The sequence below is a fragment of the Haliaeetus albicilla genome, chromosome 10, assembly GCF_947461875.1.
Source record: "Haliaeetus albicilla chromosome 10, bHalAlb1.1, whole genome shotgun sequence".
Lineage (NCBI taxonomy): Eukaryota > Metazoa > Chordata > Aves > Accipitriformes > Accipitridae > Haliaeetus > Haliaeetus albicilla.
This window is the reverse complement of record NC_091492.1, coordinates 12212973-12228170: the sequence shown is the minus strand read 5'-3', so window position 1 is coordinate 12228170 and position 15198 is coordinate 12212973. Positions and strand designations below refer to the sequence as shown.

At 36.5% G+C, this 15198-nt stretch overlaps 1 protein-coding gene across 1 annotated transcript in view; it reads left to right on the top strand.

Annotated features, from left to right (window-relative positions):
* Nucleotides 1–15198, top strand: part of TDRD12 (tudor domain containing 12) — a 40110-nt gene that overhangs the window by 19593 nt on the left and 5319 nt on the right. The window contains exons 15-24 of the mRNA XM_069793504.1: nt 73–264; nt 1908–2036; nt 3827–3944; nt 4804–4937; nt 5031–5254; nt 5982–6081; nt 8090–8277; nt 8612–8822; nt 9358–9450; nt 11664–11833. Coding sequence (XP_069649605.1) covers nt 73–264; nt 1908–2036; nt 3827–3944; nt 4804–4937; nt 5031–5254; nt 5982–6081; nt 8090–8277; nt 8612–8822; nt 9358–9450; nt 11664–11833 — 1559 coding nt within the window. The remainder of the gene's footprint in view (nt 1–72; nt 265–1907; nt 2037–3826; nt 3945–4803; nt 4938–5030; nt 5255–5981; nt 6082–8089; nt 8278–8611; nt 8823–9357; nt 9451–11663; nt 11834–15198) is intronic.

The window sequence follows — 15198 nt, the reverse complement described above, 5'->3', positions numbered from 1 at the left end:
AGTGTACTTTTCACTGCTGTACATACTTGCTGGAATAGGATAAGAGGATAGAAACATTTTTTTTCTCTATAGGTTTTTACTATATTAGATTGTTACAAGAAAGCCATTATTACTGAAGAGTGGGAGTATTCACCACATCAGATTATTGCTGTTGGAACTCGTTGGAATAAGCATATACCACGCCTGATAAAGGAGTTCATGAATGATCCTTACATTGTGATAACAGCTATGGAAGAAGCTTCCATCTATGGAAATGTGCAACAGGTAACAATTTGGGTATGATGTCACTCTTTATTTACTAAGGTATTTTGCTGTTTGTACTGATCAAGGTCAGTGTAAGCTTATTGGTTTTTTTTAAGTGGGCAACTCAGACTGTCCAGGTGTACCTCCCATGTATGAACTGAGGTGACTCATAGAAGACCTGTACAAGTTAATCACTGAACAAGCTGAAGGTCTTTTACCTTGCTTTGTAGGACTGAGGTGAAGACATTCCCTCAAGTATTTCATTGTTAGTACAAATTAATCTGAATTATATGAAGTATTTGCAAATGGTACAGTTTGTGACCAGAATTTTATCAGAATATTTTTGCAACTGTTAATTGTGAATGGCAGAACTACAAGGTAAGTTGTCCCAAGGTAGAGCTAGTAAAATACTTGTTTTACTGCTGTGTACCACACAATGCAGAACTTAATTTGGCCTAAAATTTCCAGAAAGTTACTGTGTGTTCTTAGGTGTCTTCTCATTTAATTTCCAGTCAATGTAGTATAGCCCTTAAGAACAATACAAAATGTTGTACATATGAATTAATTCTTCTGTGTCTCAAACTGTAACAACTTGGGGATTGAGAATGTTGGGAAGTCTCTAATACCGGACATTCTGAGCATGGCATGAAACTGAAAAAACACCACTTTCTGTAAGAACTCTAATTAATAGTTTGACAGGACTGAACATGTCAGTGTTTTGATGGCTTTAGTTATTCAGGGTATTTCAGGTGGTGCAGTATGCTTTTGGAGTGCGAAGCTTTTTTAGAGGTACTTGAAAATGCCAAGCTTAAAGATTGATAAATCACCTAAAGTTAAATGAATGAAAAATCTCAATGTGGGATTTTCATTGTGATGGATTTTTAATTATGCTTCTGGGAGCTGTCCTAAATGCATACCTTTTGTGCGAGTTGTATCTTTTGTAAGTTTAACAGAAGACCTACCACTTACTCGAGCCACCATTTACTGAATTCTCTTTGGTATTATATAGCAATGCTTAGTGCTTACTAAAAGAAGAATTTTATAGTTGTCCTGGTTTCAGCTGGAATAAAGTTAATTTTCTTCTTAGCAGCTGGTATAGTGCTGTGTTTTGGATTTTGGATGAGAAAAATTTTGGTAACACGCTGATGTTTTAGTTGTTGCTAAGCAGTGTTTATATTAAGTCAAGGACTTTTCAGCTTTTCATACTGTCCTGCCAGTGGAGGCTGGGAGTGCACAAGAAGCTGGGAGGGGACACAGCCAGGACAGCTGACCCGAATGAGCCAAAGGGGTATTCCATATCATGTTATGTCATGCCCTGCCCAGTATATAAACTGGGGGGAGTTGGGGGGGGAGGGGGTACCATGGCTGGGGGATTGGCTAGGCATCAGTCAGTGGGTGGTGAACAGTTGTATTGTGCATCACTTGTTTTATATATTCTATTATTATTTTATTTTCCCTTCCTTTTTTGTCCTATTAAATTGTTTTTATCTCAACCCATGAGTTTTACTTTTTTTTCCTGATTCTCTCCCTCATCCCATGGCGGGGTGGGGGCAGGGCATGAGCAGCTGCGTGGGGCTTAGTTGCTGGCTGGGGTTAAAACATGACAATAGTGAAATGTGTATAGATTATGTGAATTATCAGCCCTCTTTTGTATCTGCTTCTAGGTCGTGCAGCCTTGCATGAACAGTGAGAGAACTGCTGTGTTACTTAAAATACTGGATTTTACCCACAATAATCTTCAGAAGGTGCTGGTATTCACTAATTCAGTAAATGAAGTAGAAATGATTCATAAGGTAAGAAAGTATTTAAATTTACATAGATAAGTGCTTTTTTAATCATTAAAGTATAACAAACTGAAATATCTTGGCTTCTGAGAGTAAAGGAGAAGCATGAATTTGGAAGTTAATTATTTCTGCTAAAAGTAGCCCTAATCCTGCCCTTCTGCCAACTAGAAGATAAGCCTAAGTGACAGGAATGTCTGGCATAGAATGCATTCATTACTAAATTCTTAAGTATGTTCTGTGTGTCAGATTGGAACTTTAAGTTGAATCAAACTCGTTTTTTTTATATTATTTTTTACAATTTCCAGGAGTGGTATGGGGGGAGAAAACTTAAGCCACTGGGTTAAGAAGTTCTATTCTGTTGATTTGTAGTCTGGACTAGTTGAAATTGTAAAAGGTCATTTCTCTGATGTGAAAGAAACATTTTCTGTCATCCTGTGAAAGTCTGTTAGAATTTAGTTAGGCTTCAAGTCGTAAGACATGGAGGGATGATAGCATGCTTAATATGTATTTTCTTAAAAACTGGCATAAAGCTGCTTCAAAGTTACCTGCAATAGAATGTGCTCCTCCCACATTTTTTGTGGAATTGTATACTCAGCATTTCAGAGGTAGAGACTAAGGAGGAGTTTTCCTGCAGTAGTTCTTTCTTCAGATATTATAGCAATGAATATATGTAACAACACAGCAATAGAGAAATCTCAACTGTATTTTCATTGTCTCTTTGCTGGTCCTCCAACAGTGTGAAGTAAGAGGAGTGCAATCTGATTTGACTGGGAAGCAGTTCTGTTAACCTTGGATAGGGTGATGGGGATGATGCTGCTAAAGGAGGCAAGCTATGAGGATATTAGAATTAAAACCTTCAGCAATAGCTTCAAGGATGGGATAGCAAGAGGATATGTGGCTGGATTGTTCAGATGTCATAGGAAGAGATATGTCAGTCCTGAAACGTAGGAATGTATTCCCTTCCAGAAGCTGGAATAGATCCTGTGATGTTTAAAGTATTCTTCTTATGTAAATGTTAGTGTGTCTGGAATGTTTAATCTTTGATGATTGTTAATGGAAGCAAATCCGGTTTTGTCTCGTGACTTTCTAACATGTTTTCCTTTAATATTTGAGGGTTAATTTCTTCAAGCATATCACAACCAACCCCACCACCAGTTAAAGAGTATTGATGCTAAAGAAGTATTGAGGGTGTTTATAGTAATCCTTGTGTACACCAACTTCAAATATCTTAAATGGTCTACAAAAATATTTTTAAGTGTTAACTTATTTCATTAGATGTGCCAGTTTACCAAATAACCAAGGGTTTTGTAGTGATTAATCTGTGAACATTGAATTTGGCAAATACATAAAGCCTTTTGAGAATACTACATTCGTGCAAGTTAAGTATGGGTAGATCAGTGAGGGGGTTTTAGTGCTTTTTTTGAGAGACTGAAATGTGAGCCTGCATGTTGTTAGATGATAGAATCTGCTTGAAATAGAGGGGACACCTTAATCATGGGGGAAAGCTTCAAGTGGAATGTGTACTTTCTTAAACATTGGTTTAATGTATTAATTCACAGGAGCCTGAGCTTTATTAGCTTTCTTTTTATATGGGAAATTAATAAGCTTAATCTCCATAGTCTCTATCTTTTCTTTTTTTTTTAATATATATATGTAAGCAACCTAAATTTCATTAACTCCTTCCCTTGGCTCCTTTGACAGTAGCTAAGATATGGTGATACTAATAAACTCTACTAAATAGTATATCTTATTAGAGCAGTTGTTGCTGTATTGGAAGAACATATAACTTTGTCATGCAGGTACTGAAGAGCAATTCAATATTTTCCTTGAAAATACATGAAAAGAGTGAGTGTAGTCTCAAGTATATCATAGAGCAATGGACAAAAAAGTATAGTTCTGGCACTCATGTTGTCTTAGGTGAGTATTTTCTCTTTGTCTGCTTGTGATTATGTCTTCTTGGTGACTCATGTTCTACGCTAAATACTTACACTAGGTTATGTTGTCACTTCCACAGGGTCAGTTCTTTATGAATTCTTTCTGGTTATCCCTTTACTTAGTGCTACAGCTAGTCTTTTGTTGTTGTTGTTCATGGGTCCCAGGGTTAACTGCTGCGAGGAAAAACCTTACTTATTAGAGGGAACATAAAGGAGGTTTGGCATTTTTTTGATGCATTAGTTAAAAGAACTACTAGTACTTTCAGAGAATTTCTGTAATTTCACAATTCTCTCCTACTACAGAAGATATTTTCAGTTTGAAATAATTTAGAAACTCCAAAGACTTATTGTAATCATTTCCCTTACATTCTGGTAGAATTTTATTTTTCGAGTTATTTGCAGTAGCAAAGAGTCTTACCCATTTTCAAACTTAATTTTTTCCATTTTCTATGTCAAAAGCAAGAAGATTGACTAAAGTACTTCTGCTTTGTAGGTTAATACAAAGGTGTTAGCATTCCTGCATTACTTGAAGTGGTTTCTGTCTTACTGTTGTGAAGCTCTTGGCTGTGGGCAATTCTTTTTATTCCATGATGCTGATATGAGATATAGAATTATGCTAGACAATTAGAGACTAACATGAAATGCTGTTTCTACCATACACTTATGAAGCATATTGACTGAAGAAATACAATGTCTTATGTAAGTGTACTGGGAAAAGACCTTTTTCTTCATTCTTAAGTTAATGGATGGGGAGAAGGAAACAGCCATTGCTAATGTGATGTAATACTTCACGTGCTTGAAGTATTACAGTTATCTTACGTGTGTATAAAACATGTGCTTAGTTTTAACAGATGACTGCATGCAGTCTTTGAGAATTACAGATGCAACTTGCGTGATACACTTCAGTTTTCCTTCTCCAAGAATCTTTGGTCAACGTCTACACAGCATGTCTGACAACTTCTGTAATGTGATAAAGGTTTGAGTAAATCTTTAACAGGTTAATACTACATTTGGTTATTAAGTGGTGGATACATAAAAGCTTTTAAAAAAAATATTTTTTTTTCTTTAGGATTCTTCTGTAGATCAGCAATATACAAAGGCAAGGTCAGTCATTCTCCTAACAGAAAACAACAATACATGTCATGCACTTGGGATCCTGCACTATTTGCAGCATGCAGAAGCTGAAATTCCACCAGAACTGCATGATTTTATGGCCAAGATGCTAGAAGCTGAGGAAGATAAGAAATTTTCAAGGCCACTGTGTGCCTATCTTAAAACGTTTGGGACTTGCAAGTAAGGAAATACCAAGTTTTCTTGACACCTGTACTAACACAGGAAGGCATTATATGCCCTGAATGACTGCTTCTACCCTTAATGAATTTTCCTGTTGGATACTTTTATTCAAACCAGGTTTTGATCATGGTTTTTTGGTTTTGGTTTTTTTTGCTCAATGTTGCATCTGTTTCACTATTCTTAGGTACTTTCATGAAAACACAATCTGACATAGTAGCATAATTCTTTATTAACTCCTACACAGATGTACTTGAGGGAACTTTAAGCCATTGTTTTGATTAGCATTCTAACTATAATTGCACAAGGCTTGTGCTTTACTCTCTCCCCTGTCGTCTCCTTTCCTCCAGAGTGGGTAGGTAGATGATGACTTCTCTGAGCTCTGTGTAACTGGATTGTAAGTAGTGCTTGAAGGAGAAAGCTAAAGTATTCTCAGGTATGACTTCTAGAGTAGATAACTTGTTGCAAGTAACAAAAAATTCAATGTTAGTGTTTGTTTTACTCTGAAACAAGTTTTCTGGTGTGTTTTGTTTTGTTGTACAAACTTTTCCACCAGGAGCTTTTTGGCCATTTCTGTCTAACCCCCAGAGTCATTGGTGCTATTTGAGACAGAGATTGAATATTGATGGCTGATGAAATTTTAGTGCTTAAAGCTGTTTTAAGTCGCATCTAAATAGTTTACAACTGAAAACAAAGAGCTGTCTTCTAAAACTGTTTTCTTGATGTGTAGGAGTAGAACAGTGTGTCCAGATCGTCATCAAATTAATCTACAAATAGATGTGTGCCAGAATATACCAGATAAAATTATACAAACGCCTGGATGTGTGACAGTAAGTTGTTATTATTTACCTTGGTTTTGGGTAACAATAAGACGGGTCTTAAATAGCTACTTAGCATATTACTTATTTTTTGTGTTACATAAATATTACTGTAGTATGCATACTATATCTCTTGGATATTTGTTAGTTTTTAGCTTTTTTCCTCTCTCCCTTGCATAAATAAGTGTGCCAGATTTTTCCCTTAATCCTTAGCTTGAACTGAAATTGTTTTGCAGGTGATTCTGAGTTTGCCTGAGATTGTCTTCTGCACTGAAGATTCCTGTTCCATGGGAAGAGGGCTTAGGTTCTGTTTATTCCTTCCCTCTATAAATTGAGACCATATACCAAAATTAACAAAGGTTAAAGTTCCTGTAAACTTTAATTATATTTATTGTAGAGGAAACATAAATTAATCTTTTGGAGTGAAGAGAAGTTGAAGCGGAAGATGACGCATGTTTTGTTGGAAGTGAGGATTTTTTCTTAGCTGACGTGTTCTGACTTGCTGAAAAATGAGCATATTCTTGCCTTGTCATTTGAAACTAGTATTTTCATTTGCAGTATCCACAGAAAATGGGATACAGCTGTTCCCTTATCTTCTAGATGGAACAGTTATGTCCTACTCTAAGATGTCAGTGCTTTTTGAAAACCATTGTGATATAGAATGCTGTTCTAAATGGATTTTTTTTAATAGTTTCACAATCATGAAACATTCATGGTTATTGAGTTGACTTTGCTATGGTGTTTCTTCACATCCCAGTAACAGTTTGTATCTCCAGCTCTCTTCACCTGGCTTTTCAGTCTCTTCTATACTGGAGTGTCTTCCTGTACAGCAGTATTGTACAGTCTGTCTTGTCTCCTTGCTGGACGATGATTGCTGGGGGCAAGTGTTTAGATGTTGGTGCTTCCTTCCAAAGTTAGCACTTAGGTCTAAGAAGTGCTGGATGCCTTACATTCAGATGAGCTGCTTCTGCCTTCTTCCTGTCCTGTCTTTTGCAGAATTCAGGTGCCTTCAGGTCATGCATTTAATGGGTGTTATCCATTCCCAAGAGTCATAGGTTGTCAGAATAGAAAATAAGGAGAACTGGGTGGATTCTTTGGTGTTACTCCATTTCTGCCTAATAAATAAGCTTTTGTTGGTAGGTATGAGTTCAAACCTTTTGACAACCTTACATGTATCTGGTGTTGATGCTGGATGGATTTGCTGGATTTAGTGGACAGATTTCATGACACTCTTGTTAGAAACTTGCAGTTACCTGGGGTGCACTCAAGACAGCGGTTGTGGCCTCTTAGATTTCCTCATCTACTTCTGCTGACTGCAGAGCCTGGGTGTCTGTCCTACAAATCAGTTACCACTTTAAGTATTCACTTTCTGTTTTTTGTTTGGAACCCAGTCTAATGTTTCCTTCCTTTAAGTACCTCAAGTTGTATTGTGCTTTTTTAGGATTTTTTTTTAAGTGGAAATTACCTTTCTGGTCCTCTTACTACCACATCTGGCCTCATACACGCAGCTGTATCTTAGTATTTGTGCCTGGCATGACCCTTTGGATGGAATGGACCCAGTACTTTATGCATTGGTGTTGATAGTAGTGTATTCATAGTTTTTCATTTAAGTAATTTGAGTGCAAAAAGAGTGAAGGCCTTGTGTTTCCCCAGTCAGTTCTTCTAAAATTTGCTGTAAGTTGGAGAACACGAATGGTGTGAAATGTCTTAGTGGTTAGTGGCTTGGCAGGTAATAGTATAGTTCACTGTTCATTTCAGTGGAATACCACCAACTGAGACCTAACAGTTCTTGCTCTATAAATTTCTGTCCACTGTTAACTGGACAATGGGCGGTTAGTATTATTCATAAGATTATGAACAATATAACAACTCATAATCTTCTGAAATGTGTGTAAGCAGCAGCATCTGTTACCTCTTTGGGCTGGAAAGAGGGAGGTGATCTTGAATTTGAAAACTTATATTTCATTAGTTTAAGAAATCATCCGGTCCTCCTTTTTTCTAATGTACTTTATGCTTTCAGATACTGCCTCTCCACATTGTAAATGCAACAAACTACTTTGGTCGAATAGTAGATAAACAAAAGGACCAGTATACAATTCTTGCTGAAGAAATTAATGAGTATTTTAAGAAACCTAGCAATAAAATTTCTGTTAAAAACGTGGAGAAGCTGGCGTTTTATGGATTATGTGAGAAAACACTTTTTCACAGGTAAAAATATTGGGGTTTTTATATTATTCATGTGCACTTTTTAATGCAAAGTAATTTAAAACTTTCACTGTTTAGTTAAAAAAGTCAACCCGCCCCCAAAAACAGCAAAAAAATCCCTGCTTTTCCAATCATTCTTTAAAAAGCTATCACATACTCTCTTTAAGTTACCAAATGGAAAACAGAATGACTACCCACATGCACACACACAGATTGATATTTTGCTATGAAAATACCTTTTTTAATCTACTCTTGTTTAAAGAAAAAAAAAACAAACAACTTCTTACAACTGATTATATGAATAATAATTCTGTGTTTCTCCTCCTACTGCATGAAGGGTTCAGGTACTAGAGATTTCCCCAAAAGAGGAGGAAAATTTGTTCTTTAACGTCAAAATTAAATACATAGATGAAGGCAGAACAAGTCAAGTTCAGAGCTATCAGCTGCTTCACTTACCTGCAGAGTTTCAGTGTCTGCCACCTCAGGCTGTGGAATTTGTAGTTTGTAGAGTGAAACCCATTGATAATGAAATTGAATGGAACCCAAAGGTAATATCTACCAGGTTTCACATGGTATTTCCTTTATGTTCTTGAATTTCTCTCTGTGTGTTATTTTCTACAAGATGACAGTTATGAACTGCAAACTGAGTAATCAAATTTCATTGATTATTAGTAATACCAATAAATATCTGCTATTGGGCCAAGTTCTAAGAAGTCAGGTTTCTTGTTTTCATACAAAATAATAAAGTGAAATTTATGGGATTTTCTTCTCTGATTTAAATGGCTTCTTCAAGAAAAAGTTATTGCTGCTTTTGAATCTGTGGGGAGTAACAGGGGAAGGTTAACCTTTGTAAATTGACCTGTGTTTGAGTATTCTTCCATTAAGGAAGCTCCTTCCTTAAAGGCTAATACTATTTTATCCTACAGTAAAGTTGGAGTATTTCACTAGTTTAGTCAAAACTGGTTTTATTTATTGAATACCCTTTTCATTGTTAAGATCAGGAGATTGTTTCATTATAATTAAAATAACTGTAAAGTTATGTTGGTATACATATCAAGTGCAGTGAAAACTTGTTTTCCCTAGGTAACTCATTATATTCATAACAAAATTAAAGGAAAACTACATGAAGCAAAAATAGTACATACCTTGGGAAATACAGCTTGGGTTGACCCCATGGTAGGTATAGAATTTAGCATTACAAAATATTTGTATCTAAACTCCTTTACAACAAGAGCACCCATTCTTCTCTTTCCTTTTGTCCATTCCTATTTTAATTTAATTTTACATGGTATTCACATAGTACTGTTGGTTATTTTACTGTGATGCTGTCTGAGTACTGCAACAGGTTGCTCAGAGGCTGTAGAGTCTCCATCCTGAGAGATACTCGGAAGTAATCAGGACATGGTCCTGGGCAGCTGACTCTAGGTGACCCTGCTTGAGCAAAGGGGTTGAACAAGATGACCTGTAGAGGTCCCTTCCAACCTCAATTGTTCTGTGATATATCTTTCTTGTGTATATATACATATATATATATCTTGTGTGTGTTTGTGTGTATATATATATACTTGTATATAGGTGGAATACATGACTAAGACTTCAACTTTAAATCTGGAGAGCTGAATATGCCCCAGTAACAGAGCACCAAATTAATTATAAATGTAATCCAGACTATTCCGCAAAGTTCATAACAAAAGTATATTTTGGAAGTACTAGCTTTTAGGGCTTTGTCTTGTAAAATCAATTCAGTAGTTCCTCACACATTCCTCTGAAAGAATGAAACTTTAATCCTCCAAGATTGCTGATACCTAAGATCTCTTATACTAGACTTATTTATATATGTTGTCTTTTATGGTTCTTGCACTAGTTTAGAGTTAGTTTTAGTCTAAATTTTTCTGCAAATTAAAAAACACTTTCAAGCTTTTTTTCCTCTTAGTTTCTTGATCAGAAGAAGAAGAATGAGTGCTCTTGGTCTTGGACTTTTTTTTTTTTAACAATTTTACTTATGCTAACATCTAGAAGACTTCTCGGTCTTGCAGAGTGTTAATGTGTAGTGTTGTGCGTTTTTCTTCATAAACTGAATTTCCTTGTGTCAGCGTTCAAAAGAGGACCTGTAACCATCAGTTGGGTATGAAGGCTGTCATTCTGACCTTTCAGATTAGTAAGATTTTTTTTTTTGCACCTTCTCATTGCAGTAATCTCAGACATGTGATGACATTGCTTTAATAACTGGTGTTCTGAGTTGATTTTTTTTTTTAGGTTTTCCTGAAATTAAAATGTTGCAGTCAGTGCCACATTTCTGTTGTTCTGTCATTTCCCTGGCCTGTAAGAAAGGCAGGGACCAAGCATTCCTGTTGGTAGTGCTGACTGGAAGGGGGTAGCTAGGGAAAAGTTAGAGTATGTCATCCATGCGATGATGTTTCCTCGAAGTATTCTCCTGTTCTCCCAAAACTTTGCAGGTAGGAGATTGCCTTAGGGCTGTGTTTTATTTGAAAGGAGATTTTTTTTGAAAGGCAGGAATCTATTCTGATAGTTATATCAAAGGACAAAAAATCAGGTGTCTTTTAAGCCTTTACTAACAGCATGAACAAGCTAGTTGCATTTTTATGACGTCTATTAAGAAATAACTTCATTTTATGAGCAAGGAGTTCTGTGAAGAATTGTTATCAAAGGTAGCTCACAAGTTGAGGGGTTTGTGGGGGTTGTTTTTGTTTTGGTGGGGTTTTTTTATGATCTGGACAAGTTCATCAGAAGGGCCTCCCTATACCTCAGGATTGTGATGTGCCTCTTGTGGCTGCTTGGTCCTGCCACAAGTACAGTTATTCCTGTGTTTTGGAATGTGTCATGCTATGTTTTCCATCTGATCGTTCAGTCAGCTGAAAAACAAAGTGGAAAGAGAAATGATCTGGAAGTAACTCTCATTAGTAGCTTCCTTTCCCATATGGTATATCTCAACCTTTCTCCAATTTCTATGCTTTTGGTTTTGTTTAGGTTTTGGGTTTTTTTACCATGCACACCACCGCCCCTCCCTGCCCCAGCAGTTTTTTTGTTATTTGGGTCTAGAAGTTATTCTAGCTATGTGGTTTTGATTTGCTATGATTTTGGCTGTAATTTGTGTAATCAAGGCTAGGATTGTTTACTTCATTGCATCTTGGTTCTGTTAAATGGAACTAGCTACTAGTTACTTGAGCCATTATCACAACAAAGAAGGTGGTGATACTTTGAAAACAATTAAACATGGCTAGGCTCCTGTTTGAGGATCAGAGAAAATGAATTGCTTACAGGTATAAGTAAAACTTTAAACACCCCAATTTATTTAAAGAACGGCTTAGAGTTGGGAGAGAGACCATTTATGAACTATGGTTTCCATTTAGTATGTTTTATAATTCAAGGTCCGGGTTACCAGGCTTTCAGATTTGAAGATGTCGGTCAACGAATACAACATTCGATCTGAGATTTTGTCTACGGGTCTGGGAACTGATAATCCAGAACATATAACACAACTTCAGAGGTTGTGCGGACACATAAAAGTATTAGATGATGTAAAGAACTTGGAGCCTTTGTAAGTGTTTACACATTTTTTTCAGCATATACTTTACTAAGAAAAAAATTCTATTATTTAATTTTAACTGGATTTTTTCATTATTAATATTACTGAATGTGATTCTCATTTAAACACGGAGATAATAGTGTTTGTGATATGTCTGCTTTCCTTTAACTATTCGTTAGCCACATAACCATCATGGAAAGAAAAATACCAATTCTAGAAAATTTTAAACTAGTATTTGATGTAGATAGTCAAGCTTATCATAAAACTGTGTAGTCTGAATTCAAATTCTCTTATCTTTTATTATGATCAGTGGCTTTCTTGAATGCTTACCAGTCAGTACATAGTACCAGTCAGTACAGTAGAGCATACTATTGGTGTTTGTACAACTGCGGAGTTCAAGCTGGAAAAGGTAAACAGTTTACTTTAAAAGGATTAGGGTCATACATCTAATGAGTATGACTAGATGATGGTTTTTGCAGTAACAGCACTGTACAGTTGTGGCTTTTTTTCCTTGCCTTGTAAACTTTTAGAACTGAGTAAATGCTGTATGTGGTAAAAGGGCATATCTCATTGTGGTCTGTCCTGGATCCTAGGACCCTTAATTTAAAATGCTTATGAGCAAGACATCTGTAGCTTTTTTTGTTCTGGCCTGTGTGTGGCACCTTGTTCAGGAGTTTCTTTAGCCACTTATGGCTTTCCAGTTTGGAGAGCCATCATTGAAAATATAATTTAAATGCTGTTGTCTGACCAATGAAGTTTTTTTAATATTTACAAGGAAGAGGGAAATCTCAAATATTTTCTTTCAGGGAATAAATACTGCTTCATAAACAAAAAAAGATCCCTGGAATACCAGCATGGGCACTGAATGTGTTGTCTTAGGGTTGGGCAAGTTAAAGGCTGCTGTTTCTGTGACTTAGCCAGTCAGCAAGATGAGGAAGCCTAACCTCCTCCGTAGTCCACTTCCATCTTAAATTGAAGTTCCTGCATTTCTATCTAGAACTGTACCAGAGTTTAATCTTAACAAAAGGATTTGGTTTTTCCCATATTTTGTTCAACCTTAAAAATCAGTATTTGAGAACAGTGTTTGCACTGTTGATGCTTGGAAGGCTTTTTTTCAGGTTTTATTCCTTATGGAGGAGACTCGGGCTTTGAGGTTTCTGCTACCTCAGGCACGATTTTTTTGAATTTATTTCTTCTTTCATGCTGTTACTGAACAGGAAGGTTGGTAACTTCCTAATGGTCACCAGAGCATGTAATGCCAGAGATCAGACAACTTGATTGTGGTGCTGTGTGCGACAGTTCCATCTCAAATATCTGTAATGCAGCTGCATGGATTGCTCTTTCTAGATTCACTAAGCCTGATACTACTGCTGAAATATTCAGAACTGACTGCAGTCTTTTTTAGTAAGGTACTAGTTAAATAAAGGGGACTGAAAGAGCTCCCCGAAGGTGGAATTGACTGAGTAACTCCACTTCTGTTTTTTGCAAGAATATCTTCTCCCTGTTTATAGAAATGCATCGTTACATGTTGATTATGCAGATTTCGGATGCTTCATTGCAGATTTAAATTTTATAAAAGAAATTTATGCTTCTTAGGATGTAGCACATCACTTTGCTTTCCCTTAATCTGTGCTAGTTCAACAAGCATTCTGTATTACTGTTTTTGTCTAGGATTTGTGTGTGCAGTGTGGTAGTCTCTTACCAATTGTCCTTCATGGCTGTGAGTATGGCTCATTACTTAACAGGTACCTGTAATACTTACATCATCCTGTTTTACTCTGGTCATGATAATTGCATCAAAGAATGCTTCTGCCCAGTAAAAGATTTTCTAAAATAACACAAAGATAAAGAATTCTTTTCATGCTATTTTGAAAACAGTCATTTCTCTCTGAACTACTTGGTGAATTGCCTATGTTGCAGAACTCCTCCTGACATCAGCAGCCCAAATCCCCTCCCATTAGTTTATCAAGCAGCGTTCAGTATAGTGGGTAAGCTTTCTGTTCTTTTGGCTCAGCCATTCACTTCAATTATACGTCCTTGCTAGAGAGTGCTGGTCTCTCTGTAATTGTTCCTCAGTCTCCCTCTTCTTAGTTCCAAAGCCAACAAGATTCTTCAGTTAATTAAATGCATGTAGTTTGTCACATGCAGTGCAAGGATCTTATCTCTGTGACCAGAATGAAAGTGGTGTTCTACTTCTCTCACAGATATTAAGTCTTCTAGACCAGCGGACCTTACCATATGTGGGCTGCGCAGCCTTTCAGGCAAGCTTGGCATAGTCACAATTTTGCATGTTGTAAACAGCACTTGTCAGCAAGATCAAGTTCGGTTTTAATAGCCTTAACAAACATTTTTATCCTGGGAAGAAAATGGCTCACATCTTCATCTCCAAGGTGACATGGTCTGTGGATATAAGCAGTATCCATCACTTATGAATAAAGCCATTCTGTCTCTGGGCCTTCTCTCCAAACTTTTTTTATGATAATGGAGGAGGTCGTGGCCCATCTCTAATGCATAGGCAGCTCTCTAATTTACTACCCTGTTGACTGTTCAATAGATGCACAGTCAAAGCAGTAGATCCTTCAGTCTCTTTACGTGATCTTTGGATATTGTCCCATGAAGACTTGACAAATACTCCAGTCACTTCTGATTAATGGTGTTTGAGAAACACAGGCTGTCTTTCATTGCAAGTGTTTCCACAGTTGGAGAGGTACTAGGCCTAGGTTGATAAGTGGGGTTTTTGGCAGGAGTATCTTCTACTTGTTGCAGAATATGCAGTTACATGTTAGTTGTGTCAATTTTGGGTGCTTCATTGCAGACTCCACGTACAAGGCTTTTGTCTAACTTTATTTGCCCAGTTTTCAGCCTCTTACCAGCCTGGTGAGGCACCTTCTTGCCTGATGGCTGTTTTAGGGTTTCTGTGTGGTGTGTGAGTAATCAAACATTTCTGTAGAACTTTGGGTGCTTTAGTGTAAGATTAGACTCTCTCAGACTTTGGCTTTCCAAAGCTATTCATTAAATCATAGGAGACCCTTTTAAAAAAAATGTGTGATTCCTTCAAGTATATAGCTCAGAAATAGTTTCTAAAAAATACTCTAAGTTGAACTTGCTGTGCTGTATTTTACCTAGCCTCAAAGAATTGTTTAGTCAAAATTACTCAGAAAAGCTGATAAGCATTTTTTAAAGTTGGAAGTGGTTAAAGGTATCTCTCGGTCAAGATTAAAATTACTTTAATCTTACTAATTTACCTCCAAAGTAATTAAGATAAGCTGTGTCAGTTCTGAATAAAGATGACTGCACAGATATTTAATAGTGAATCTACAATATGAATTAATTTAAAAGTTAGTATTTATTTATGCAGACTGAAACATTAGGTGATG